The 27,673-nt window shown below is 50.3% G+C and overlaps 4 protein-coding genes across 11 annotated transcripts; 1 reads left to right on the forward strand and 3 right to left on the reverse strand.

The window, feature by feature from the left end:
* The first annotated feature begins 245 nt into the window (after window positions 1–245).
* Window positions 246–2,518, forward strand: znf668 (zinc finger protein 668). Its single transcript, XM_061265144.1, has one exon. It carries the CDS (start codon window positions 246–248, stop codon window positions 2,178–2,180), a length of 1,935 nt encoding a protein of 644 aa, XP_061121128.1. The 3' UTR covers window positions 2,181–2,518.
* si:dkey-9k7.3 (circularly permutated Ras protein 1) lies at window positions 2,275–7,186 on the reverse strand. Of its 4 annotated transcripts, none has more exons than XM_061265142.1 (21): window positions 7,038–7,186; window positions 6,835–6,928; window positions 6,384–6,569; window positions 6,112–6,282; window positions 5,927–5,941; window positions 5,735–5,839; window positions 5,591–5,664; window positions 5,359–5,526; window positions 5,252–5,293; window positions 4,981–5,070; window positions 4,643–4,794; window positions 4,487–4,568; window positions 4,288–4,418; window positions 4,120–4,204; window positions 3,946–4,052; window positions 3,778–3,884; window positions 3,397–3,496; window positions 3,173–3,313; window positions 3,006–3,099; window positions 2,906–2,932; window positions 2,275–2,822 (listed from the first exon to the last, which is right to left on the reverse strand). In XM_061265142.1, exons 2-21 carry the CDS (start codon window positions 6,911–6,913, stop codon window positions 2,709–2,711), a joined length of 2,070 nt encoding a protein of 689 aa, XP_061121126.1. In that variant the 5' UTR covers window positions 6,914–6,928; window positions 7,038–7,186; the 3' UTR covers window positions 2,275–2,708. The 4 variants fall into 4 exon arrangements, with proteins under 4 accessions (XP_061121126.1, XP_061121127.1, XP_061121124.1 ...); XM_061265143.1 differs by having other exon boundaries at window positions 5,735–5,815; window positions 7,038–7,185; XM_061265140.1 differs by having other exon boundaries at window positions 5,735–5,815; window positions 5,927–6,052; window positions 7,038–7,185.
* Window positions 7,187–7,315: 129 nt separating this feature from the next.
* Window positions 7,316–10,761, reverse strand: LOC133143267 (protein kinase C and casein kinase substrate in neurons protein 3-like). Of its 5 annotated transcripts, none has more exons than XM_061265146.1 (10): window positions 10,600–10,761; window positions 9,543–9,621; window positions 9,287–9,443; window positions 8,906–9,141; window positions 8,654–8,809; window positions 8,412–8,587; window positions 8,224–8,344; window positions 8,078–8,145; window positions 7,930–8,009; window positions 7,316–7,813 (listed from the first exon to the last, which is right to left on the reverse strand). In XM_061265146.1, exons 2-10 carry the CDS (start codon window positions 9,597–9,599, stop codon window positions 7,701–7,703), a joined length of 1,164 nt encoding a protein of 387 aa, XP_061121130.1. In that variant the 5' UTR covers window positions 9,600–9,621; window positions 10,600–10,761; the 3' UTR covers window positions 7,316–7,700. The 5 variants fall into 5 exon arrangements, with proteins under 5 accessions (XP_061121130.1, XP_061121131.1, XP_061121129.1 ...); XM_061265147.1 differs by having other exon boundaries at window positions 9,543–9,707; window positions 10,600–10,746; XM_061265145.1 differs by lacking the exon at window positions 10,600–10,761 and adding an exon at window positions 10,153–10,503.
* A 1,407-nt stretch (window positions 10,762–12,168) lies between these two features.
* Window positions 12,169–27,392, reverse strand: LOC133143268 (SH3 and multiple ankyrin repeat domains protein 1-like). Its single transcript, XM_061265151.1, has 26 exons — window positions 26,888–27,392; window positions 25,417–25,620; window positions 25,113–25,184; window positions 24,935–25,043; window positions 24,715–24,866; window positions 24,476–24,643; window positions 24,219–24,260; window positions 23,538–23,654; window positions 23,384–23,461; window positions 23,247–23,313; window positions 23,011–23,186; window positions 22,808–22,938; window positions 22,418–22,557; window positions 22,245–22,358; window positions 21,868–21,946; window positions 19,113–19,195; window positions 18,912–19,036; window positions 18,714–18,849; window positions 18,554–18,634; window positions 18,366–18,374; window positions 18,166–18,192; window positions 18,008–18,064; window positions 17,820–17,941; window positions 17,397–17,505; window positions 14,242–17,311; window positions 12,169–14,083 (listed from the first exon to the last, which is right to left on the reverse strand). Exons 1-26 carry the CDS (start codon window positions 27,308–27,310, stop codon window positions 13,198–13,200), a joined length of 6,777 nt encoding a protein of 2,258 aa, XP_061121135.1. The 5' UTR covers window positions 27,311–27,392; the 3' UTR covers window positions 12,169–13,197.
* Window positions 27,393–27,673: the final 281 nt, after the last annotated feature.

Here is a 27,673-nt window from a genome sequence, read left to right on the forward strand (position 1 = left end):
AAGGTCCTAATGCCAGCCATTTTGTGTATGTATTGTATGCATGGATGTATTCATCATGCACGTATGTATATGTATTAGTCTATACTTCTTCAAAAACCAACATATGTGTGTAAGTTAGTTTTTGAGGTGGTTTAGACAAGATTTTGGGCATTGCATTACTGGTATATTTCTTTCTCATGTAAAATATCTGCATTGCCTCCCTAACGGTTGGGAAATTCTCATCTAATTGATCTTCAGACAGAAAGATGGCTTCCTTGCAGGATGCGAGCCCACCACTTTCAAATCAACAAAGCCCTCCCGCCCAAGATGAGCACAGCCAACAAGAGGAGGCGGTGGCGAGGGACACGCCCGTGAAGAAACGGGGCAGAGGCCGTCCCCCGAAATCCAAACCGTCCTTCAAATGCGCGTCCTGCGCCGAGTCCTTCCGGAGCGTGTCGGCGCTGCGCGAGCACAAGCTCTCGGCGCACGGCAAAGAGCGTTCGTCTCCTCCTCTCCACGCGTGTCCGCAGTGTCAGAAGATCTTCTCCAGCAAGGCCCTTCTTTCCAAACACGAGAGCACGCACTCGGCCCAGCGGCCCTTCCAGTGTCCCGACTGCCACAAGGCGTACAAGACGCCCACCGAGCTGCGCAACCACAGTCGCTCACACACGGGCGAGAAGCCCTTCGTGTGCTCCGAGTGCGGCAAGGCCTTCATGCAGGCCATCTGCCTGCGCATCCACATGACGCAGCATAACGGCGAGCGGCCCCACTCCTGCCGCCAGTGCTCCAAGAGCTACCCCACTCTGTCCAAACTCAAGGTGCACATGCGCTCTCACACCGGGGAGAAGCCGTACTTTTGCGGCGAGTGCGGCAAGAGTTTCGCCGACCCCTCCGTGTTCCGCAAGCACCGGCGCAACCACCAGGGCCATCGGCCGTACTCCTGCAAGGACTGCGGCAAAACCTACACGGAGGTGAAGGACCTGAAGAACCACGAGCGCTCGCACACGGGCGAGAAGCCCTTCCTGTGCGCCGACTGCGGCAAAGCCTTCTCCCGCTCGTCCTCGTTGGTCTGCCACCAGCGCATCCACTCCCAGAAAAAGCCGTATCAATGCGAGCAGTGCGGGAAAAGCTTCACGCAGCTCTCCTCCTACCAGTCTCATCTTCGCACGCACTCTGGCGAGAAGCCCTACTTGTGCCCGCAGTGCGGCAAGATGTTCTCCGACCCGTCCAGTTTCCGCCGGCACCAGCGAGTCCACCTGGGTTTCAAGCCCTACCCGTGCGACAAATGCTCCAAAAGATTCCGACAGCCGGCCGATCTGGCCATGCACGAACGGGTCCACTCCGGGGAGCGACCTTACAAATGTCAGAGCTGCGACAAGGCCTTCGTGGCCTCCTGGGACCTGCGGCGGCATTTGCTGGTGCACACGGGTCTGCGGCCCTTCTCGTGCACCGAGTGCGACAAGTCTTTCGCCGAGCGCTCCAGCCTCAACAAGCACCGCCGCGTGCACTCCGGGGAGCGCCCCTTCAAGTGCGGCGAGTGCCTCAAGTCGTACGTGGTGTCCTCCAGCCTGCGCAAACACGAGAGGACTCACTTGGCTGAGCAGGCGCAACAACAGCAGCAGCAGAGGCGAGCGCAGGACGAGACGGAGGCGGCCGGCTTCGCGACCCTGCCGCAGTTTTCCTGCGCTCACTGCGACGCCACCTTCGGCACCTGGGAGGAAGTGCAGGCGCACGAGAACCTCCACGCCGCCCAGAGGGCCCCGGGCCCGACGGCGGGCTCGCACACCTGCTCCGCCTGCCCGGCGGAGTTCGCCCTGGCGGCGGAGCTGCGGGAACATGAGAAGCAGCATCCCAAGGCTAGGCCTCACGCGTGCGACAGCTGCGGCAAAGCTTTTCTCAACCGGGCAGGCCTGCGCAAGCACCAGAAGATCCACTCCAGCAATAAACCTCACAGCTGTGACCAGTGCGGGAAAGCTTTCCTGTTCCCCGCCTACCTCCGCAAGCACTTACGGACCCACGGCAGCGCCTCGCAGTCCGACCTGAACATCATCCACACCGACCCGCTGCCTTCGCCTCCCCCTACCGATCCATCTCCCGGCCCCGCGGAGTCCAGCGGCATCTCCTTGACCGTTCCTGTCAGTGTGTCCGCTGACACTTTTCACGCTTTGCCAGAATACTTGATCAAAGAAGAAGAACTTTAAATAACATAACTAGTGGCCTTAAATTGAGTTACAGTTTTTGGGACTGAATCATTTATGGTCAAAGAAAAATCTTAAATGTAAACTGAGATGTAACTGGGAATTGAGGGTTATTTAATGCAAAGGCACAATTATTTGGGTTTGTCGAAGCAGACAAGCATGCAAAAAAAGACAGCTCTTCTTGGGGATCACGCTACCTTAATTGTTCCATTTTTGGTAAATGGACAGTTGGACTGACATTGTCACCAGAATATAGGTTTTCTCACAAAACGTCATGTGCAAAAATAAAACAAATCTAAGAAGTGACCAAAACTGACAATAAAATGAATGTTTTTCAGGCAGCTCTGAGTATGTTGTGCTACCTTTTCTTTCTCTGTTACGGCTTGATTTCCTCTTTAAAATGAAGACTGTCATTTACTGGGCTAGAAAAATGCACTTTTTCCGTCAACTCACTCCTGGCAGTTGCTTGACGTCGTCGACCACACCTGACAAGGTGTCCAATGTGTCCTCATTGAGCCGTTAGCGTGCCTTTCAGTATTTGGACTGCTTTAAAAAGCGAAGGTTCTGATCATTCTTGATCATGACGGTCTTCCTATTGCTCTGCTTCATGGTGTACAGCAACGCTGCACCAGCATCTGTCAGAGACTGGTGGGAGGGGGGTGGGTTCTGAGTTAGAGAGGATACCTGCAGGAATTCAAACAGCATTGAGATGTTTTGATGTCGTTTACCTGTGAGTCAGAGACGACAGATTTGGCCTGGGAAATGAAAGAAACTTTTAGGTGATTAACAATGAATCCAAAAACAAAATCAGCGGCGGCAAAAACAGACCCTGGTGAAGTTATGGATGTTGTTGTATATGGGCTCCATGGTGCTGACCCATTCTTTGTATGTCTGTCTGTCCTCGGCGCTGCGGTTGTGCTCTCTGGAGACACACAGGATGATCAGAGATGTCACTTGAGGTAAAACAAACTCAGCTCCCCAACTCCCACACTCACATCACTTTCTCAATGAGCTTCTTCTGCTGCTCGCTTTCCCGCCGAGCGTCCAGGAAGCGCCCTCGGACGGCCAGAGCGGCGCTGGCCTGTGAGGAGTTGAGCTGAATGATGGGCAGCGAAAGAGAGGACAGCACCACCGATCTGAGGAAGAGGAAAGGACATTGGGTTGCATTTTGGAATCGTTTGAATATCGTTCCCGGATGAAGGGGGGCGGGGGGGCTCACCTTTCCGTAGTGACGCGTCGGGTCATGGTGAACACTCGCAGCATCATCTGGCCGTTCTTCTGCGTGTATCGGAGTTGCAGCTGGACGGACACGGTGGACGCTGGAACCCATATTGGGTTAAACAATTGGTCCAATACTTTTTTTTCCCCATCTGGTGTATTTTTATTTCCACTGACAACTTCCATCAACAACTTTTTTTTTTTTTTTAGCATCATAACCAGTTTTGCTACTCCAGGTATAGCACACTCTTTTGTTCTTCCCATGAGCACTTTTTAGTTTTTGTTGTTGCCTTTTTTTTTTTTAGCCTGCCGTGTTGATATTTTCGGTCTTAAGGAACCCGCATTCCAAACCAAGCGTTATTTGACATTCGTCTTCTCTTACCTTCTGTCTCACTAGCCATGAATTGGAAAGTGATCTCTTCTTCCGGGTGCACGTTCCCCACATTTCGGAGCGCTTTGTGTGCCGCCTCCTTCTCTCCTCTCATTCGCCTGTTGCACATAAATGTTAAGGGAGGAGGAAAACAACAACAAGCAAGAGGTGGCATCTTACATTGGTTTGGGCAGAATCAAGGTGACGGTGCACTTGGTGGCTATGGTGGTGTTCTCAATGATCTGCTCAAACTCGGATTGGAGCATCCTGGGATTTGTGATCACCACCTGACGGAGCGAGAAGATGAGACACCGTGGGGAACGAAAGAGAAATAATAACGGTCCAATGCGTTACTTTTCCTCCCGTGCGATCGGCGAGTCGACCCAGCTCATCCAGCCTGCACTCGGTTCCCTCTATCGAGAGCACTGACACGGTCACGCTAATCAAAGAGGCAAGGTTCGCCATTATTATCGCATTTATTGTACCCAAAGGTACCATGACTTGGGTTATTTTGAGAATGACCCCTGATTAGCTGCATCTTCCCCCAGTTCTTGGTAGAAGATGGTGGCTGAGAGGAGAGCGCGTGCATCGTTGTCGTCCACCTCCAGATTGCCTAACGTCGTATTGGCCTTCCCGTCTGTGCAGATGATCACCTTTTCACAAATGGAGTTCATATCATTTGTTGGATTGGATAGGAACATAAATTGTGGCTGATAAGCACCTTGGAGCCCGGGTGTCTGGAGGCCATTGTGATGGCGACGAGAGCCGCTGGGCCCAATGCTGTAGTGCCCACTGCAGACAACCTTTGGAGGAAAAACACAATAGGATCATCATTTTGTTTTTTTGCCAAATGACTAGCAATGATGCTTCCTTGTACCCCGTGACTTGTTGTTCCAGGAAGTTCTTGGTGTATGACAGCGGCGGCGGAGTGGTGAACAAAGACGCGGCCGCTTTTAGATGCTCGCTGTCCATCAGGTCATCCCCACTCAGGACATGTGATGGGAAATCTCCGTATCCGTGTACTGTCACCTACAGTAGATAAAATAAAAATAACCGTGTGTCTTCATTGCTTTATTTTTAACCCACCACTACCCAGTTATTCTTCGGCACACCACTAGAGAGAGCCCAAGACCGCATTTTGAGAAACATTCAACTAAAAGTTTCTGGATTTGTTTTTTATCTGTCCATCTATGAGAAAGTTGCTTTTATTTGTACCTCATAGTTGAAGGTGATGAGCCCCACGGGTGTGTCAGACTGTTGTTTGCGCAGCTTATTAACACAAAGCAAAACAGCTTCCTGGACAAACTGAAAAGAACACAATTATTCCACAAACATATGCCGTCTCTTTTTTTGTACATATGGGCCTGAAAAGATATCACAAAAATAAAAAGGCTGCAAAATCAGAATTTTACAGAATGCTCCAATGCAGCATTTTTTTAAGATAAATATAATTCCTTGATGAATATGTTTTTTAGACACATCATACCTCCAGGCGTGATCTGTGGATACACTCCTCTCCTGCCAACACCTTAACAAGACAAGAACATAATCACAATCTGTGACTGTCAGGTTTTGATATATTTTGCTGTGTACCTGGGAGGTGATGCTCATGGAGGCCGAGATGTCGATGCAGAAGATGAGCAGAGGCTGCGAGGCGCTCAGGAGTTTATCGGCCGGGTTCAGCAAGAACAGGCCGTGCTGCAAGCCGGTGCTCGGGGTGCCGCGTTGCTCAGGCGGCTTGCAGAAGTAACAACTGTTCATCTGCAGTGAAAGGTATCATTGCCATGCCATTCAAAAAGTGACAAGACTTAGAAGCACGGCCTACCACGTTGTCGTAGATGGGCTCCAGCACCGAGCCACACTGAGTGCAGGATCTGAGTTTCTCTTGGGTGTGCTCCACTGGAAAAACGACAAGCATCGTCGTTGCACGCAAATCAGACCAAAACAATGAGGATAAAAGTTGACTGACCTTTTTCCGAGAGCAGCTTTCCCAAACTGACAAGGATCACATTGGGGTTTCCCGGCAGTGAGTTGTTGTCTCCCGTGGATGCTGTGGAGCAGCGATTGAAAAGTCCTTGAGTAGAAGTAAAGATCCACTCCAATACAGTGATGGAAGTCTGTGCATTGGTTTCCTCGCGAAGCCACAAATTGCGATCTGTACCTGGAGGTGGGGTAACTGGCGGGGGGCACAGAAGCGGTTTTTCACTGGGGCAAGATTCAGGCAGAAGCACCAAATACTCCGGCATGTTCATGAAGGAAGGACGAGGTGGAAGACAAGGAGCGGAAGCTGCAGGAAATTTTTCTTAGTCATGTGCCCAACTCCTACAAAATGTCATGTTTGCTTACGTATCGCGAAGCCAGGGGAGTTTCCATCGAGTCCGGCACCTTCTGGTGCACTTGGCGAGCTGTCTGCGTACCGAGATGACTCTGAATCGTCTTCGTTGTCGTAAAGATGTCGCTCGCTGGGAGAAGGCGAGCGGCTGCCTGCCGCCGGTCTCAGGTGAGGTGGAAGTAAAGCTGCGGGAAAGCCGCAGACGGAGACAAATTGCTTTTTGGTCTGACGGCATGTGTAGGTGTCATTGTGAATGACATGCTAACGCTAACACTACATACAGTACCTGTCTTGCGGGTGGGCGTTATCTGCTTCGATTTTTCCCCAACATCAGCGTTGTCATAGAAAATGGATGTCGACACGGCCCGCTCCTTCGCTCTGCTCTTCTCCGGCTTCTTGCTGACCTTGACCTCGACGGGCGGCGGAGGGGGCGCGCTGAGAGGCCGAGTCCAGTTGACGGGAGGTAGAAGCGCTGCGAGGAACGCAAAAAAGAGAGATTAGGCCTTTGTGTTCCTTAAGGCCCGTGAAGCCCGCATGACTCACATGGAAGGATTTTCGCTTTTCTAAGAGGAAACGATGACAGAAAACTTTCTGCATGATAGCTCATGAACAAATGTGGCTATGCTACAAAGAGGAAAAAATATATTTTTTTAGACGTGCAACCCAAATGACTCAAAATTTTATCATTTCAAAGATTTTCAGAAAACGGAGATAATTTCATTCGAATTAAATCCCACCTGAGCGTTTGAAGACTTGTTGGTTGTCCTTTGGAACCACCAATGGAGGTACGTAAACATAATCACAAGCAAATTCCATCGCGATCAAGCAGGCCTGGCCAATGAAATCACAACAGTTCAGCAAAATGGGTTCACCTCGAGGCAGTCCAATGTGACAAATCTGACCACGTCAAGCCCCAAAACAAATAATGTATCATACTTACTCATGGAGGGGGGGAAGCAAGCAATGTGCTCGGAGACATAAAAGCTTCGAAGCAAGTGTTGTAGCAGCGAGTGACGTTAGCTTCTCGACGACGTGATCGTCAAGACATCTCGCCAAACCGGTCGGGCGGCCTGTCTTTCTGCAAAACTACACATGGCGCCGCGTCATCGTATTTGATCAATCACGTGATGCCTAACGCCAGTTAAATATTTGTGAATGGAAGCACAAGTGCAGAAAGGGGGGCGGAGGGGGGGAAAGGTCAAGATCAAGAAGCTGGAGTGGATGGAAAACAGGATGCTTTTATTTGACAAATGTCAGGGTTCCCAAAACACTTCAAGACCCAAACTTGGTTTCTCAACATACATAAAGTAGAATAACATGACCTGTACATCACCTAAACATCCAAAATCGAGCTGTCCTGCTGATGATTGCAAAAAAATTCACATTCATTGGCTCAATTTGGGAAATCCTGCTAGACAGTAAACATCGACGTTGTGCCACTGTCACACACTTGTATTGTATTGAATCAAAGAATTTATTCACCTGCAGTGGCTTCCAAGTTCTCTCTTCATTTGATAGTACAAGCAGAATTTAAAAGCAAACCTATTTCTTGTGTGTGCACGCGACAATGCTTCAGGACATAATCGTTTCAGGGAGAGTGACGTCACTCGACGAGTACGGCGTAATTGGCCGGGTAGAAACCTTCCTTCCCTCCGCTCAGGACCCCTCGGCACCAGCCCTGGTCGTCCTCCTCCTCCACCTTCAGGAACTCCTCACCTAGGATCACAAGCGGCATTGTATCAATAACACTCACGGGCATGAATTCTTTATCCCCCGCAAAGAACGACACTTTCTGCAGATTTCTGGAAATCTTCTTTATCCGTGTGTGTCACCTGCTTTAAAGGAGAGCTCATCCCCCTCCTCCCCCGTGTAGTCATACAGAGCTCGAACCTTCACGCCTCCGATCATCACTCTAATAATAAAGGGCCATAAGAAACGGGGAGGCATTGAGAAACCACTTTTGGGATGGCGTCGACTTACGGCTGGCCTTCTTTGCTTTTCTGCTCTCTCTTCTTTCTTTTCAGCTTCTTCACCGGTGGGACCCACTCCTGCAGAAAGACTTTTGTTAGACTTTATGTACTAGTGTGATTCGGGGCAGGGCCTCAACACCTGTCTGGGTTCTGTACCTGGATTTTTGGCCAGTTGGTGAGCATGCCAGGCCCGTGATTGTTCTTCCACCATTTGAGATCCTCTTCCTCGTTGATGGCCATCAAAGTTTGGTGGAGGTCGTTGTACACTTCCTTTATGCTGATGTAAACAAACACGTTTGTCAAAGGCGATAAATAAAACGTCCGGAAGATGGTCGTCTCTTCACTTCTCATTGTTGGTGACGTCGAGGTGTCTGTGGATGGACAGGAAGGCCTGCTTCAAGAAGCTGATGCGTTTCCTCTCTTCCTCCTGTGACTGCTCAAAGATCACCTCCATCTCCTCCATGTAACGCGGCGTGTAGCTCGTCACGTCCTCCAGGATTTTCTCGTAGTGCTCCCGAGCCTGCGGATCGGCCACAAGAAGCACAGTGTGGTCTGAGGGTTTTTTTTTTCTTTTTTAAGCAATCACCTTTTCCTTAGCGTCAGTGGCGACGTCTCTGGCCTCCGCCACCTTCTGCTTTTTCTCTGGACTGATATTTTCAACGTCGTTGACTTGTTTCTCTTTGTCCATGGCACTCTGTTCCTTCTGACAACACTTGTGGTAGGTGGCCCGGGCCTTCTCCAGCTGTTGAACGCAAACACATACATTTGCAAATAAACATGCATATGGACCCGTCAAAAATGATAATCCATCGTTCTGTGCAAAATTTAAAAAATGGACCTTGCTCAGCCTCTTGTTCCACGGTTTCTGCGCTCGTGAAAAACTAGCATTGTTGTCGTGGCTTTCCCGGAGGCCGCAAAAGAGTTTCTTGGGGAACGTATCCCTCTGCCAGGTCTTGACCCGGACGCCTTCCTCGGCCACGAGGGACTCCGAGATGGTCGTATGGAGAGCGGACAGGCGCTCGGTAGAGGTGAAGAAGCTCTGCCAGGCTGCCATCAGCGAACCGTAGAGCGGCCCTGAGGTGAAGAAATGGGGACAGTGACCAAGTAGGAGCGGCACAATGTCCACTGAATTGAAGCAAGATCTGAAGCTGCTTTATATATATATATATAAGAAAATACATATATGGTGAAAAAAAAGCTGTGCGTCTGTCTTACTCACGAGAATCCATGATGGCCTTCCACTTGGCACTCCACTGCCTGAGCTGCTGGGCATACTGCTTTTCCACCGCGGCCCTCTCGGCAAAGCAGGCCACCAGGTCGTTGCAGGCCCGGTAGGACTGCTGGGTTCTGTGCACCGTCGGTACATAATTCCCAGGCTGGAAGAACAGCATAGCGATTTGCACGGGTTGTATGCTAGCCAACACATTGCTTGAAGTTTTGTGGGTGTAGTTTTCATGGCGGATGCAAAAACGTACCATCCAGAAGCTGCGTTTGGCGAAGTCTTGAGTGGGTTCTGGGGGGAGGCTCGCCATGATGGTGGCTGTCTCGCTTTCGCTGTTGTGCGAGAGTTGCAAGGCTGTTTTTTTGTCACGCCGGTGATTATCATGCAACTGGTTGGACGCCTCGACTGTGTCATTAGTCTGTCATCAACACAGCTGATCTGAAAACTGCGTTCCGCTTTGTCGATACAAAGCTATTATTCAGTTGTGGAAATGCTCGAAGGTCAAGCCCGATTTTAAATTGAGAAAATATATTAAGGTAAACAAATGTTACCGAAACAACCAGTTACTTCGAACTTCCTGTGCTTGGATACATGTTCCAGTGCCAGACTGGAATTCAAGAGAGGAGGAGAGGGGGGGGGGCACAGTAGGAATAGAACAGCTGCTCCTGCATTCTTCCCCAAAATAAACAGCAGTGAAAGGTCATCTTTCCATTTGCTCTGATTAATACAGAAAGCCCACGTCTAGAGCGAGCCGAGCTCTTTTTAACCAAATACGGCTGTAAATGAAAGCAAATTGTGGCAAAAGCAACAGTCTTCATGCACACAGATTGTCTCATGTGTGAGTCATGCAAAAAGTGACTAACCACGCCTCAGCACCACGAGCCATGACTGCACCTATTTGTCATGCAGCCAGTCAGTCGTCACACTTGGTACTAGACGTCGGGTTTTTCCTCGCTGAGACTTACTAGCCGGCTGTATCTACACCTTGAAAATGCTTTTCGGATAGTCCATTAGTTTAGGTGCTTTAGAGCGCCTCGTTGTTGGCTACAAGTGCACATCTAAAGAGTGACGGGGGATCGAAGAGGCCGCTTGAGACGATCAAAGCCAGAAACAAAGTCAAGTTTGCGGCAGAGTAGTCAGTCACGGCCGTTGGCACTTATACGTTATCTGTGAATCACCACTGATTACACAAGACTGGTTACCCGAGGCTCTGCCTCTCAGGCCTACCCCCCCCCTCCCGGACTGCCTTACACTGACCCTATTTTCCCTCACTTAAAGTCACACACACACACACATCACACAAGTCTTACCTTTAACTTGATGTGTCCTTTCTTCTGGTTCCCCCTCACTTGAAGTCCATCCCTGGCATCACCTCACTCCTCTTTGACTATCATGTCTCCAGCCTCGAGGAATAACCCCTGAAACTCCAGACCCCCCCCCCATGCCCCTCCTCCTGTCACTCTCTATATGGTGCTAATGGGATGCCCAAGTGTCATTTTGACTTGTGTCGAGGCGCTGCGGAGGCATGTGAGCTTATTAGACAGTGGGTGGCATTCAGAGGTGGCAAAAGTATTCACATTTTGATGATTGTTGCAAAGAACAATGAGCAGAATAAAGACAGGATCATTTCCGTATTTATTTCAACACAGTTTGACTTCTATGGCATTTAAAATGTCACTTTATATATTTTGTTAAACTCTGCATACGTACACTCATACTGTATGTGGTCATATTCATGATACATTTCAACTAGACCTAAAATATTTTATAAATCATGTTGTGGTGCGTAGTGCGTCCTACACTACTCGGCTTCAAAGAATACACCAGTCGTGTTTTTGTTACTAACATCAATAAGAGGTGTCAGCTTCACTAAGGTCGTCATTGGGTGGGGGGTGGGGTTGGGGGGGGGGGGGTGGGGGTGAGCGATAGCGTCAACACAAATCTCCAAACTACACTATTTGGAAGACAAAGATTCTTCAAAATGGTTACGCTGACTTAAAATTTCAGGACGAGCTTTGGAATGATTCAGCGGTTCTCAAACTTTTGTTACCTTTTTTGGAACCCCACATATTCTAAGCAAAAAAAAAAATACCATGTGCTATATATAGTTTTTAAAAGTCATTGAATATTTATAAAAAAAAAAAGACTAATTTGGAGGCAAAAAAATGTATGATAAATTCCTATTTTGGGTGAAATGTCATAAGAATAAAGTAAGAATGAGATGCGGAGATATCCCAGAATTGACCAAAGCTGTCGTTTGTTGCGGTTGGGCCAGATTGCGCAAAACAGGATTGTCAGCAAGTAGCAGCAACGGCAAACCCTAAAACCTTTTGAACGGATAATGAGCGGATTGAAAAAGGGGTGAAAGTTCAAGAGGTGAAGCCCTAAAAAGCCCTTTGTGATCACGGCACCTGGAGATTTTCACAATGTGGCACATGAATCATTGACTTCTGTATGGCACTCATTAAAAATGGAAAAATATGAGGAAAAAAAATAATATTGCTGTGACGCAGTCAAAATATTACAAGACACAAATGACATTAGCCGCTAAAAAATATGGCAGACAACAGCTGTTGCGTTTACGTTCGTGTTGGAATTTTGGCAGCTACCCGTCAAAAGTCTTGCCTTTTTTCTCGTTGGCGTTCCGACTTATTTTCCTGGCCACCTCGCAACTTGAATTTCTTTACAATTTTCCGCCTTGCTACGAAATAAATGCAAGCGTCTTCCACAAGCGACTCCAAGTGAGCGATTTGAGTTTGCGGCTAGTACAAACCTCATCATGGCTAATAGTGAATCCTATTAAACATGAAATCTATATTTAGTGCTCGCAAGTAACACGCATACAAAGCTTATTATTAGGAAACCCTTAAAAATGGTGGATTAAAACCAACCCCAAAAATTGATTGTTTTGCACAAACCACCCAATTTTCTTTTTTTTTTGTTTTTTGCAAAACAACTCAAAGTTAGGTCAAAATTCCTGGGTCGGTCCAATTTTTAACCCAGCACTTTTAAAAGTGAGAGAATTTTGGGGGCTTATGGCAGATAGATCAAACTACTTACTATTATACTAACGACTTTCTTCATCTACAAAAAAAATTATAAATCCTCTGTTGTGCTCAGACTTTGGCCTTGTAGCGCAACAAAGTAATGTCACGATGAAGTCCTTGTGTTTCTGGCAACATTTTAGATGTGTTTACACTTTAAGCATCTTTTTCAAGTCAGACCGGCATTTACTCAGCGTTTGCAGCAGATGGTGTGAGAATCCATCTGCCCTTGCATGTGTGCGTTTTGCTGCCTATTAATAATTGCGATATACAGTGAACCCAAGCTATATCGCTTTTTTTCTTTTTTTTTTTCCACTTAATACATTTGCTTTGTTTTGGTACAAAAGAAAGCCCCAGGTAACTATTTATTTATCAGAATCAGAGATGTTCTTTTTTATACGTTCTCAGTATAGATCATGTATGTGTGTGGAACGTACCTGGTGCGATAAAGCGGGGGTTCACTGTATACTTCATTTCAGCACCGTGTTTTGAACCAGGACTCATTACGCTCACCAGACACAACCGTCGCCAGCAGCCTGACAAAGTGTGCTGAGGTCCACTGTCGTCCTCTTCCAAATCTTCTGTTCGTGTTGCTTTGCCAAGTCACACATTTTTTTTTGTCATCTTTCAATCACCCCGTCACTCTCAATCTGTGTCTCTGGGGGAAGGAGTGACATGCCTGGGGAGAGAAGGAGGGCAAATCAACAGCGAAGGGAAATTAAAAGTGGGCTGATAAAAGTCACGTGTAGCGGCCGTGGGATTGATGAACCATAACTATAAATTGTATACATGTGATGAAGAAAAGTGGCGACTCAGCTTTTCCTTCCTCTGTGACCTGCGACCCTGCCACGCTTTGGTCTTCCCTCACCTGTCAGTGAGTTTCTTCAGCGCCCTCTCGATGTTCATTCGATGCCCCACGCGCGTCACCCCGAGGTCCAAGAAGTCGTCCTTGGTAAGCGAAGGCAAATGAGATCCATCGATTTCATTATCGATAAAGCGCTCTATGTGTTCGCCCAGGTTCAGGTAAGCCAACCAGTCGGCCACGTCGTACTTGGTCCAGTAGGGCAGCGGCTTGAGGGCGAAGGGTTTGGTCGGCGGGGGCGGGGTGAGATGGGGGTAGTTGAGGCAGGACGGGCTCGGGGGCAGGCGCAACGGTGATGAGGCGCCGGAGAGGTAATGCGTGGGGGAGATGGAGTGGGAGACCAGCATCGGGTTTGGACTCGGCGCGCCCGACGGGGAGAAAAGGGGCGGGGTGGAGTAGGGGTCGCCGAGAGGGAGGCCGGGAGAGGGAGGGCTGAGGGGTCCTGGGAATTCAAAAGGGTTGCTGTAGACCGGAGTACTGGGAAAGATGGGCAGGGAGGACGGTCGGGGAGGGGTGGAGCTGGGCTGCTCGTTGTTGTAGATGAGCGGACTGGGGGCGCGGCGTCGAGAAACGGCAGATCGCATATCCTTGGACGGGCTGCACTGGAAATCGAAAGTCTGCCGCCGCATCTTGGAGCGGTGCTTGGGCGACGTCGGGTACGGGCAGTAGGTTGGCGAGTGGGGAGAGTGCGAGTGAACCGGGGAGGTGGGCATCTGCGGAGAGGGTGAACGGGTCCAGTTGCGTTGTCCTGCCACCTGCGGGGACGGGGATACGGAGGGGGAAGGCGGCAGATTGGGTTGACGGTGTTGAGGCGAGGGAGGCGGCAATGGGGAGGTGGAGCGGCCGGTGGGGGGGCTGTGAAAGACGTCGCTGAAATCTGCCGAGTACCTAAAAGACAAGATTGAAAGTTCAAATCAGTGAGTCACACCAGCCATTGAGTGCCAGACGTCAGGATAAGCCGGAAACCTTTAGCTTTCTAATATTTCCGAACAGAGTGATAATATCAAGACATCCCAAAAAAATAAAGGTTAGGAATTTCTTCTAACCTGTTCATGGTGGGTGATTTGGGGGCTTGACTCCAGTCCTCCATGCTCCTCATGCTACTCATCTGATGAAGCTTGGAACTCAGCTCATTGATGATGCTGGCCTTCACACCCGAGAGGGGCGAGTGAAGCCTGCGCGCGTCCAATGGCACGCTGGGTCTTTGGAGTTGCTCGTGCTCGCCCACCTCGTCCCAACCCGCCGAGTGAGCCTCCATGGGCCTGTCTAAGCAGGCTGCCAAGGTAGCGCTAAAGTCGTGCTCCACTTTGGGCCTATTTTGCAAAAGTTTGCTTTCATCAGGTAGGGCTCCTCCGTCCATCCGGATATTGTCTGGGATGTTTTGCCTGTGCAGTTGTAAAGGCGCAGGGTTGGTGCTGTTTTGCCTTCGTAGCGCAACAGGCAGGACCTTGCCCACTGCCTCCTTATAGTGAGTCATCTTTGGAAAGGCGGGGTTGGCCAATTTAGCGCTCTGTACCTCAAACGTTTGTCCGCCGGAGTAAGCTGAAGGTGGATCTTTTCGTCCCTCGTAGAATGAGCCATATCCTCCGATGCCGCTCCTGTCCACTCCTTTGAGAGCCGTCAATCCCAACATGTCGATATGGTGGTCGCTGCTGCTGTGACTGTCCAGCTCCTCGATCCCGGAATCCAACACGCCGTCCTGCCATTCTCCGCCCTTGGCAGGGTGATGAATATGGTCGGCATACGGTCGGCTCCCCGCGCTGAAGCCGACCTTGGTGCCTCCCGCCTTCGCGCTGTAGTCGGAGGCCGCGGAGGTCGTGGCGGCCGCGCTGGCCGCGGCGGTGGTGGCGTAGGTCACGGTGGTGGCGAGGGCGGCCGTGCCTCTGTCGTGCGCGGTGGCGTCGTTGGAGCCGCTGTAATAGGAGTGAGGGAGGGACATGGGTTGGGGTCTGTGCAGGTCGGCGGAGGGCAGGGCAGGGGACGGCAGAGACGGCGAGAGAGCCGACTGCGTCAGGGTGGCCACCTCGCTGTCGTAGGAGGTGAGGCTCGAGGTGGCGGAGTCGCCGCCCTGCGAAGACGTTTGCGGAACGCTCGGGCTCTTTGGTGACGGCAGAGGGGGCGGCGGCGGAGCGGCCCATCGTTGACTCGCGTTTTGATAGTGCTGGTAATCCTTCACTCTTTCATTCTTGCCGTTGGCAAATTGCAACGGAGGCGGCAAAGGGTCAGCAAAGACAAACTCCTCGTCGACATCTATCGAGGGCGCCGGTGGGGGCAGAACCATCATCCCCGGATTTTGCTCCTTTGTCTCGGCCGTGGCGTCGGGCGCCGAGGGGACGGTGTACTGAGGGATGTAGTTGGTGCTATCCATCTGCAGAAAGGACGGCCTGCGGGGGGCGGGCTGAGACGGGGGTGGTGGAGGCTGTGTGGGTGGAACAGCTCTGCTACCGTGGGTCTCTCGCTCTCCTTCCCCGGAGTTCGGAGGGGAATACTGACTGTTTCTCTCCTCTGAGAAACGAACTCTCAGGCCTTCTCGATGTCCTACGTCCTTGTCTCGCTCCATCTTCTCCCCTCCTCCTCCCACGCGTAAGATTCTCGGCGACTGAGGCCGGCTTTGAGATGCGGGAGAGGTGACGGTGGAGGTCAAGTGAAGGGAAACGGGTGACGTGTAAGTGGATTGTGTCTGGGTTGTGAAAATGGAAGGCGTAGGGGTCTGGGTGAGGGTGGTGAAAGCTCCCACTGTGGACAGCTGCCGACCAAAATGTCTCTCCTCTCGGCGAGTCCTGCGGTCATCCTTCAGGGCCCTTTCCCTCGCCGCCAGCGCCAGTCCAAGTGGAGAGGAGGGATCCAGAACCTTCCCGGTGAGCGGGTGGATGAAAGTCGTGGCTGGCTGCGAGCCATACATGGACGGCGCCGATTTGGGTTGTCCGTCCTGACTGAGGACGGGAGAAGAATACTCGGGCAGGCCAAAGGCCGGAGGCATGCTGCTGGAATAGTGGACATAATTGTCTCCGGAAAACATGCCCTCGTCGATGGACTTGGAGGGTCGCAGCCGAGGGCTCGGTACTTCTATCTGCGAGCTCTGCAATGGCTGGAATCTCGCGTTGAGCGCTTCCCCGCCTTCGCCCCCTCCCGCCTCCCCCTGGATGTCCTCCTCGGACGAGAGAAAGAAAGACGCGCTTTTTCTTCTCATGTCACGGAAACGTTCCCTCTCCCTACGTGCGCCTCCGCCTCCATAAGTCGTTGCGAATGTTGAGGAGTGGTCTACGTACTCCACGTTTTGCTTTAGTGAAAGGGGAGGAGCGGCAGTTGACTGAGGCAAGGTGGATGAAGGCGGCTGAGCGGACGTGGAGGTGAGAGGTGACGGAAGAGTGGAGTTGGGGCTTTCCGGGGAGGCTTGAGCAGAGGCGTGGTCCTGGGCATCCTGCGGGACTTCAGCCTCCGTGCTGCTACCCTGGCTGCTTCGACCGCTGCTGCTGGTGGAAGGCGCTTTGACGATGATGGTGGGGATGGGGATGGACGTCTTCTCTTTGGCTGCGCCGCCTTTCCCACGATGCTGCCGCAGCCCCTCCTCAACTTTGGACTGTTTAGTCAGAGCGCCGCGACCTCCCCTCCTGCCCGCGCCTCTGCCGGGCCCTCCTCCGCCTTGCTCCCTCGCGGCTCCGTGTGAATGGGGCAGGTTTGGTTGGGTTTTAGGTTTCGCGCTTGTTGGCGGTGTAGCGCTACTGTAGCCTCTTCTTAGGCCCCCCATCTTGCCGCCGGCGCCGCCGCCGCCACCACCACCACCTCGCCTGGGCACCTCTTGCTGCTCCCTGGCGCACAGTCCTTCTGATTGTCTGCGGAGAGTGGAGACCATCACCTGCTGGTTGATCCCGCCTCCTCTTTCCCAACTTGATTGATTAGGATGGCCCGGTTGGGACTGGAGCTGGATGTGAGCTGGAGATACGGGCGGTATGGGCATGGCGGGCCCCCTCCCGGGATGGGGGCCGGCGGATAACGGCGGCTCGGGTGCCGATGTGTTTGGGGGTGGGGGGATTTCTTCCGGACCTGGCACCGACAAGCTACGAGCCAACTTCATCGCCGGCGGATGAAGGTACTGCCGCTCCTCTTCAGTTATACCTGAGTACAACAACGCAGGCAGTCACAAAGAAAATGGAATTCATTTATTGCCATTTTAGATTTTTCCCTTGACATTTGGCCTTACCGATGGATTTCTGACGAATCATGACGGCATGCTGGGCTGGTTGAAAGTGGGCTTGGTTGTAGGTAAAACCAGGTCTGGCGTTTACTCCGGATTGTAGCTCATATGTTGCCTTCGGGTACATAAGAACAAAATAGAATAGTGGAGGGCCAAACAATTTCGAGACTTTAAAATACATTCAGCCAGTCTACTGCTGCACCAGGCAACAGAATGGATGAATGGACAGAGCCTGACTCAGACTTTAGCTAATGTGTGGGTGGCTCATTGTCAATCATTTTCAAGCGCCGTGAGCGCAGCGGAGCATCCCCACACAACTAAAAGACAAAGAAAGGGCGCATGATTAAATCTGAGCAGAGCAGAAACTCGCTCCGCAGGAAGAGGAAGACGCGCCAGATGCCCAATTGGAGAAAAAGCGGCAGAAAATACCTCATTGGCGACATTGGGAGCGATACTCTTGCTCCGGTCCCTCTTGCCTCCGTGACCTCTCTGGCCTTGGTTGTCAGATGTAATGGTGTGTTGGGCAGCGGCCAAGATTTCATCCAGTTTATCTTATTTGAAAAACAAAAAGCACTTCTTGATGTCAAAAGACTCCATGACCAAAGAATGTTTCTTACTCAGTGCCATCTGATAGACTGTCCTCTTCCTATCAGGACCCTGCGAGGAATCGTAATCTGCGAGAGAAAAAAAAAAAAAAAAAAGAGAAGCTAGCATCAAACGCCTCTTAATTAAGGCCCAGGGGCTGATGGAGTCAACGATAAAGCCCGATGTTCACCTGCTTTCTTTTTCCACGGAGAGGCAGCTGGAGCATACATAATCGGGGAAAATATAAATTAGGTGCAAATACATACAAGCGGCGTGTCGTTGAGTTGGTGTGGCAGATGAAGGGATGGAATACATACGCAGGAAGACACAAGATGGTGGTGATGGGGACGCTAATGACAATGAGAGCGCACGCTTTGGTGATTCTCCCACCTTTGTCCACTTTGGAGCAGCGCATTTGGTCGAGGGGGAGGAGAAAAGTGAATTAGTACGCATACAAAAAAACAAGTAAGTGTGCTTTGATTTCTTGTCACCTTTCTTCTTTACAAGGAAATTGCTGTGAACATGTAACAAAATAATCTCGCAATTACTATAATGTCGGACGTTCCTCGTGATCTTACCCATGTCCTCCAGCTCCGATGTCATTGACTTGGAGCGCAGGGCGATGGCGGGAGGGGTCAGCCTTTTCGACTGCTGCGGGGCTGCGTAGGGAGAAGAGGCCGGCCAAATACGCCAGCGCTTTGATGACGCGTGAACACGCAACAGAAATAAGGCGCTAACCTTTCTTTCGAGCCGTATCCTCCAGCTCGGGGTTTCTGGCAACCATGACAACCTTCACCATCAGACTGTTGCCGCCCTGCCGGATGGTGTTGACAACCTGCCGGTGTCCCACCTTCACCACGTTCTGGCCATTCACCTGAAATCATCAACATTGAAATAAATAAATGAAAACATTGCCCAATTCCAACTTGTGCGCACCTCGATGAGGAAATCCCCCATCCTCAGGCCGGCCCTCCACGCCACGCCCCCCTCATCGACCGATTCCAGGTACTGCAGCGCGGGGAACGCTGGCGTCGGAGTGAATTCCTCTATGGGAGTTTGAGCTGTAGAGAATTAGGCAGAAAAGAGAAGTGTGAGTAGACACGAAACGATTGAGTGATTTCTTTTTTTTTTGCGCACCTTTGGCTCCCCTAAGAACAAAACCGAATCCCTCATTGTCTTTCTTCTGCAGGAGTGCTGTCTTCTCCTTAATGATGTAGTCACTGCGAGGGACACAGAGGAGTCATTTGACTTCTGCTGCGGGAGGAAAGTAATTTTGTCAATTTGAGAGAGAGAGAGAGAAAGAGGGGGGGGGGGATAGTTGAACTGCATCACATTATGAAAGCGGAGTGCAGCAAAAGAAAGGTCGGTGGCAAAATAAACAGCGGCCGTGCACAATGAGAGCGTGAGTGACACGGGATGCCATTCCGTACTAATCCCGTCTCGGAGTTAAACGCAAGATACGAGTGCGAGCGCCGACTTCCTAATGGCCGCATTAGCTTTCGCAGCTTTTGCAAGGATGCAGCCTCGGCAACCGCTCATATATACATTCGATTCCGACTCTTTGTGCTCCAAGGGTTGCTGAAGAATAGTCACAACTTGAGCACGGAACCAAAGACGGATCGCTACTTTCCCTCACTGAGGTCCGTCCCTCGCGCACCAACGCTTCGCCGCCTTCCAGCCATCTGCTCCTCACACCTCATTCCTTTTTCTCTCACCCTGTCCTCCATCATGCGTTCCCTCTCTGAAGATCAAAGTAACATGGAGTGGGCGGACCGATGCATTGGGCTCTGCGCATACACTTGTACGAAAGGGGGGGGGGGGGACGCGGCCCGGTGACGCCGTTCCTCCAGGTGTTTCCGACGGAAACGTTTGCTCACTCGTGTGTACTTTCACCACTGGCTAATTTGGACCACAGAAAAAAAAAAAGGAAAATTTTAACTGTTCATCTGCTGAGCACGATGTACAAGTGTGGGGACAGTGTGATGTCACAAGTGACACACACACATACAGCGGATGGAGAGGTATGAAATATTCAGCCAACGCACATAGGTGTTATTGGCATAGCATCAGAAGCACCTTGAATGCAAAGGCGCATTAAATACACATATAAAATTGAATGTCATCCTTTAGCCGAGTAACACACCTCGTCAATTATACAACGGCTCTTTAAATAGCCAGCTCCCTATGAATGAGAATCGGCTTCAAGGTAATAATAACCAGTCAAAGAGAATGCGATACACCCACATTGTCTGACTGGAACGCATTAACGTGTGCTCTCTTCGCACACACACACACACACACACACACACACACACACACACACACACACACACAGACAATCACAGAGTTCCAAGACAAGGCAAATTGGCATGCGGCAGCGTCTAGTATCTATAGCCACTTTACATGACACGGAAAATGTCAGAGCCACGCACAAACGGCAAAGATGACAAGCGCGCGGGCACATCAATTTCGGTGTTGGGGAAAAAAACAAAAAAACGACACGGCCTGTCGGTAGCGTGCTCTACCTCTCCCCTCTCTCCATTGTCCTCGCCTCACATCCATAGCCAGCCAAGGAAGGAGGAAACAGCCGCTACCTGTAAATGAACCGCAAGCTCCTGTTTCCGAGGCCCACTGACGGCCACGGAGGAGAGAGAGCGAGAGAGAGCGCTCTCTCTCGCCGCATCCCCCCATTGCCATGTCCCCCCCCCCTCCCTCCCTCCCTTGCTCGTTGCACTCCCTCCTCCTCCATCCTTGCATCCAACCAACGGGAGCTCAGGCAACCAGAGCGGGGGGAGAGAAAGCGGAAGAAGACGAGTGCGCAGGTCCGCACGAGAAGCCGTTTGAGCTTTTAATAAATATCTTACTAGGGTCCACAATTGTCTGCTCTTTGCCTCTACAAGTTTCACACTCTGAGAAATTGATGAGGATGATGTCTCGTGAGAGTTCATGGGAAAAAAAAAAAAATCAAACGACTAGTAGCACTTTGCTAGCAGTCTAATGAGCTGAGTTTTGTAACAGCACGAGACAATGGAGGAGTTTGACAATCTGGGATTTCGATTCGTCTGTGTGCGGGATGGGTGACGATAACGAGACAGGATGCGCAAATGCACGCTCGCTGCCGCGGCTGAGTCACAGATTGGCGAAGATCTGATTCCCAGCCGAGGCGTAGACACGGGCGCAAACGCACCTGCCAACCTTCGCATCGCTCACAAACACTTGTCGTTGCTATGTGGAATCATATTTGACATTCTCCCAGAGAGACAAAACATGTACCGGATCACCTCGTTCCCGATGAAGCACCACTCCACCGCCGCTCTACAATAACACGAGTACAATAAAAAGCCACAGAGGAAAAAAAAATCCCAATTTGAGTTCAATTGAATCGTTCAGCCCTAAGAGGATAAAGGCCAGTGTCGGTGTGCAAGAGGTAAGCACTGGCCCGGCCGGGGATTCTCAGCCTGCACATGACTCATCACCATGATGTACATATTTACTCACAAAGACATATTCAGACGCACGACGACTCCCAAGCCAAACATGTGCGGCCTGATGTCACTAAAATGAAAATGAAGCCGAAAACAACATGGCTGCGTTCACTCGAATAAAGAAAAACAATAGAGAGAAGGCGCCGATTGGGGATGTCGCACCGACATAACAGCACAGCGGGTGAAACAAGTGGGCCTGCTCAAACACGCCGCGTTTCCTTCCTCGCCGCTAATAACCGATAGATGGCTTGCTTATCACATCCACGGACAGACGCCATGTTCCACAGAATCGTTTCCAAGTCTTCACAAGTTCCTATTTTTTAAACATTTGCTCAAAAAGTAGCTGTTACTTTTTGGGGGGGGTTAATTGGGGGGAAAAGCAGGACCAGATGCAAAAGAAATCTTACCTGGGGCCATCGTTGCCATCGTAGGCGCCGACTGTCACGTTACGGAAAAGCTTCCTCTTGGCTTTCCCGCTCTGCGTCTCTGCAAGGCACACGTGCGACCAGCGCGGAAGCTACATTTACATTTCATCACTTTGGTCACCGAAAGGATAATGCGAGCCAGAGGGAGCATCTAACCTATATTAGCAAGCAACCCGTAGCTATCCAATTATTTTTCATATAAGCAATGTGCACTGGCAAAATATGTCCATCCGCTTGCCTTCACACTTTAGGGGTTAGAAGCTTAACAATTATTTAAAAAAAAAATTCACGGCTGGACGAATCAATTACTTGGTATGGCAATCATATTCGTTGGCGCGCTATCCAATCCGACATCTTACCTGGTCGATTGTCCTTGTTGGCAGGTGCCACTTCCTCCACGCAGTCCGAGGGGAACCACCCGGTGCGACCCTTAACCGTTCCTTCCCAGTATCCTCCCTCTCCGACGCTTAACACTGCCGAGGAGCACGTACGTCGGGTACGTCACGACAGCTTCTTTAATCTCGGTTCTCACCTTTGACTTTGTCGCCTTTGTTGAGCGGCAGGAGTCTTTCCCCGCTGGCGGCGTGCGCCCGCGTGGCTACGTAGACCCGCCCTGGCACGGCGCTGTACATTCGCTTCATTTGGCCACTCCCGCCGCCTGCAGGGGTCGCTCTGCAGACAAAACGACAATCTCTGAGATGTGTGAATATTTCTAACACGACTACAATATATCGAGGTCAGAACTAGTGGATTTATTTCTACTACTTGCTAGAACGTTCACGAGCTGCTCCGTGTGACATTCTCATGGTTATAATTAGTTGGAAAATATAAGTGGGCCAACTAAAGCTCAGCGCAGTTTATAAACGGAAGCAAAAGGACCTGATTAGATGGAGAAAGCCGTGGGTCTCGGCGGGCTCCTTACCCCTGCCTGCCTCGTGGCTGCCGATGCCTCTCCTCGGTGTCACTCTGGCCTCCTCTCCCTCGTGAAGGCGAGCGCGTTCGGTTTCTGGGGCTGCTCGTGCTTCGTAAGCCGACCGAGGCCCTGCGCTGGCCCTGCGGAAGCACGTCGACAAAGACGGCGGTAGACTCGAGCGTTTTTGAGTCGTTAAGAGGAACTTTCGATACCTGAGCTGGGTTGGGAGTGGTTGCGGCCTTGTTGGGAACGACCACGGGGTCGGAGTGTGTCACGGTGCTGTCGCTGTTAGCTCGCAGTAACGGGTGGCTCTGGAGCGAGGGAAGCGGCAGTGTAAGGGCGCTTCCTTTTCTCTTGGGGACATATTGGGGCGACTCCAAAAAGGGAACTAAAAAGAAAAAGGAGAAGATGACTGTGATGGATTGAAACCGAGAAAAAAAAACCTCACCTATGTCGGAGTCTTTGTGGTTTTTGATGATTTCCCCGAGTTCAAAGTTACCGGCCATTACAGCCACCTGCAAACGGAAAGAAATGTAAAAATAAAGAACCGACCCAAGTGAGGGCAATCGGTGATTGGCAGCTTACCTGAAAAGGGGTTTGACCATGTTTGTTCTTGGCCTCCCGATTTGTTCCCCTGTACAGAAGAACCCGGACACAGCTTTCCTGGTGGAGGGACAACCTCAGCATTAGCATTTTTTTTTTTTCTTTTTAATTAAATCAAGGGATTTGTTCTACTTACTTTGTTGTACAGGGCAGAAATGTGAAGTGCAGTATTCCCTGAGGCGTTCTGAGAGGAGGTGTCTGCCCCGTAAAAGAGAAGATGCTCCAAATGTTGGGCAAAGCCGTTCTGGCAAGCCTTTCCAAGTCAAAAAAAGTGGCATATAGATACACACATACACACACAAGGTGTTAAATTCGACAAACGCCCTATGTGAGAGGAAAGAAATAACATTTAGAAAAACACCAGGCTAGAATCTCCAAAATGTGTTTTTTACAACAGGGTCAGATTAATTAAAGTGACACGGACAAAACATTCATTAGAGAGAAATGAGCTTCCAGCACACCGAGAGAGGTTTCCTCCTATTTTCCCGCAAAGACTAAAATAATCGCGCGACATGTGCAAAGTAAAGCGATGGGGAGGGGCGGAGTACGAAGCGGAGCAAACCAAAATAAAATACCATGACAACGAGCTCGCAGCACACATTCATCAGAGTGGCGCGCAGACATAATGGAAGCGAGCGATGGGGCTGCATCTAAGCGCACACGCGCACACAGATGGCTGCTACACGTTAGCTGTAATTAGCACGAGATGAGTCACGTTTCCAACAGCAAACAGGTCTTAAAACGTCCCTGTATTATGTCCAGGGTGAGCCTTGATTGGCTCCGCTCGGTAGCTGATAGCTGATGCTATGAAAGGTACCTTATGGATTTCTTCCATTCCAAACTCTTCTTCATCCCTGTGCTATTGGGAGGAAGAAGAGATTGCGGAAAGATGAGTGCGGGAGGGACAGCAGAGTAGAATGTTGAAGCACATTCGACGTCTGTACCTCTGCTTTTACAAGATTTACTCAAGTACTTAAGTACAGAGTATGTAAAAAAATATATAAGCCAAGAATCCACATGAAAATGGACACATAGGGTGGATATCAAGAGACAAGTTCCCCCCCTGAAGAGTACCTGATGGGACTCATCCCAACCGTTCTCATCTCTGGTCCCCAACTTGGCCCGGTAATAAAGCAAAGTCTCGCAGCAGGAGGTGTCGCCCCCCGTCAGGACGGTGTGGTACAGCGGGGTCAGGCCATAGCGGTCTTTGCAGTCTGGTGAGCTTCCCAGTGAGAGGAGAGCCTGCCAAGCGAGGAAAACCACAAATGAACTGGCAGGCAGACACTTTTTTGACGTCACCTCGGAGTTCTTACCAGAAGCCCGGTATGATTGTGATCCCTGACAGCTTTATGCATGGCAGTCGTGCCATCCTTGCTTCGGAAGTCCAAATGAGCTCCGCCCTGAACCAGAGCCCTGATGCCCTCCACCGGCAGGCCCGACTGCGCGGCCACAGTGAGGGGGGTCTCTAGCTCACAGAAAATAAAGATGTAAGTGTCATCTTAACAATGAGTGGCCAATGATTGATAACCTCACCTCCACTCTCCGGGTCGTGAAAATTGGGATCGAGACCTCTATCGAGGACCTTGAGCATTTTGTCCAGTGCTCCGGTCTGAACGTAATCCATGAACTTTTTCAGACTGGCCTGAGAAAATGACAAGGAACGTGAGTAGAAATAATCATTTTTCCACAAGTCACTGCCTAATTTACTAACCTTTGAGCAAAGCTTGGAAATAGCTTTTTCATCCAGATTTGTCTGCTTGTAGACTCTAGTTTTGTATCTAAGCTGAGAAGTGGAAAAAAGGTTGTTGGCATTATCTGTTTCACCAGCAGAGGGCAGTGTGAGATCATTGTGTGTACACGTCACAGTTAGTATTACCTTCTTATTATTTTCACATTTAATATTTTTGGCAGCTGCTTTTTGTTTTAATCAAAAGTAAAATCCACCTGGGAAATCAAGTCTGAATTGCCAAATCATCCAACATGAACTGGCTTAACAATGTAGACTTGTTTACTACCTCCAGGTAAGGCACGCCTTTCTCAAAGGACTGCGAGTATTCCCGCAAGGTCCTCTCTTCCTCCAAGAATTTGGCGTCGCGGCCTTCCCCGGCCGGCTGGAAGAGGCCATAGTTGTAGACGTCCCACAAGTTCTCGGTGAGGGAACCGATGATCTGCTGCTTGGCGTTCCACACCGTGCAGTCCTGGTCAAACTGGACAGACCTCTGCAAGACACGTCAAAGGTCTCTCTTATGCCGCAACAATAAATAAAATGATTAAAATACTCATTTATATTGTTAAGGTCCATCTAGGGCAAACGGCAGTGAATTAGAAGAACGCAACATTATACTGCCGAGCCAAATGAGGTCCACGTGGAATAGGAATTGCTTAACGTTCAATAATTCATTCTCTGCTACAGTAAACTCAGACAAATAAGAATCGAGGTCAAAAGTCTCCCTCACGGTGAATTTGTGCAGCAATCGAGTGGAGGAAGAGCAAATGGCATCCACCTGAGACTCACTGGCCTCGAAAAGAAAGAAAAAAAAGGTTATAACGACAAACGTGCGGAGGTGTAAACCAGCTCAAGCCGCTTGTGTCGTTGTATTTGCGGGAACGGTGAGTACAAATTGCACAGCTCAGCGCAATTCACGCTCACACCGCCAACTGACCTCTGCCACCCTCAGCCGCGAACATGATCATCCCAAGCATCTCTATTGGCATGGCAACGGCTTCATTAGAGCAGGCAGGCCCCCGTTGCCGTAGCGATACCTTCACCGCCCCAAGGGGCTCGGACACAGGACGCATACGATTATATTGTAGGATATATTATACGTTTGCGCTTGACGCACCTGTCTCTCTCTCTCGTCATGTTCCGGAGGTTTCGGTGGGTTCTGTACAGTGCATTCCATATCGGTCCCATCTCTCCCCAAACTCATTAAAATCCAATTAGATGATTAGCAATTACGGCCACATTGAGGGCAGATTAGCTGACATGTAGAACAGCCAGCGTGTAAGGGAGATAGCGGGTGGAGGAGGGGGCGAGTCGTGCTTGTCAATTCTCACCTGACACTTTGGCACAAGCGAGAAATGCTGAGTGTGAATTGGAGACAGGTTGGGGGGGGGGGGGGGGACAACAACAGCATTCATACCTGACCCTTGGGCAGATGTTTACATGTCTGCCTGCCGTCACAGGCGGATGAAGTCAAGCTCATTATTTTCTCTCCCTCCCTTCTGGGAATCAGCACTTGCCAGAACGGCAACACTGTCAAACCAGTTGTGGTTTCAACAAAGTGTGCAAATAGCTCGACCGACTCGAAATGTCTGCTTCGAGTCGGTTGGATTGGATTTGACGTCACTTATTTCGGATTGCCGTTCTGTAAAGGCATTGTTGTCAGTTTCTTTTTAACAGTGCAAATGATTACGCAATAAAAAGATTCATAAGAGTTGCTTATTGCTTTGGCTCCATCAGAGTCGTTGCAATGATTGACCTACTGTTTGCTTGATGTCAGGAATGCCGATGCGGAGCAGCATCATGGTCAAGAAGGTTTCCTCCATGGGCGCCATGGTGGTCATACTGCGCTCCATCAGGGCTCTTCTCTTGTGAGTTGCGTTGGAGCCTGCGTGATGCTGATTGGCTGTTTGATGACGAAGGGTGGCTTGATTGGCCGCGTAAGCGACCCCTTGGTTCCCCGACCTGGCGGGCCGCTTCGTCTTCTGCTTTCCGACCGCGTCGCCGAGTTTGCCTTCCCGGGATTGTCGTCCTCCCGTCATCGCCTCCTCAACCGGGTCGCCTAACCCTCCGTTGTCAGGTCCACTTTCCCGTTGCCGGGTTTCTCTGCCCTGCTCCTCCTCCTCCTCATCCTCCGGGTCGCTGTCATCCTGAGCGGGATAAAAGCGCTGGTTATTTCCCAGCATGGTCGGCGGCGCAGGGGTCACTGCGGAGAAGGCCGAGTGACATAGCTGTCGTGACGATAAAACACGGCTGGCATCATTCTTATGAAACATGCTGTGGAGGACAAGCAGAGTAATGAGTCAGTTAACAGTCATGGCAGGTCAACCTGGCAACACATGATTGAAAAATGATGGCAGGAAATTCATCACTTCTTTAAATTGCTTTCAAATAAGTGAGGCTTAATGTATGGCAGATGATCTAAGATAAGATGAAATGAATGATGAGGATAAGAAATCAGTAAACAAGGATCTGGCGAAGATAAATCAAAGCTCAAGTAGAGGCTCGTTTTTCAATCTGTATTTCATTTCAAGATGAATGATTCTTTA

The sequence above is a fragment of the Syngnathus typhle genome, linkage group LG18, assembly GCF_033458585.1.
Source record: "Syngnathus typhle isolate RoL2023-S1 ecotype Sweden linkage group LG18, RoL_Styp_1.0, whole genome shotgun sequence".
Taxonomy (NCBI): domain Eukaryota; kingdom Metazoa; phylum Chordata; class Actinopteri; order Syngnathiformes; family Syngnathidae; genus Syngnathus; species Syngnathus typhle.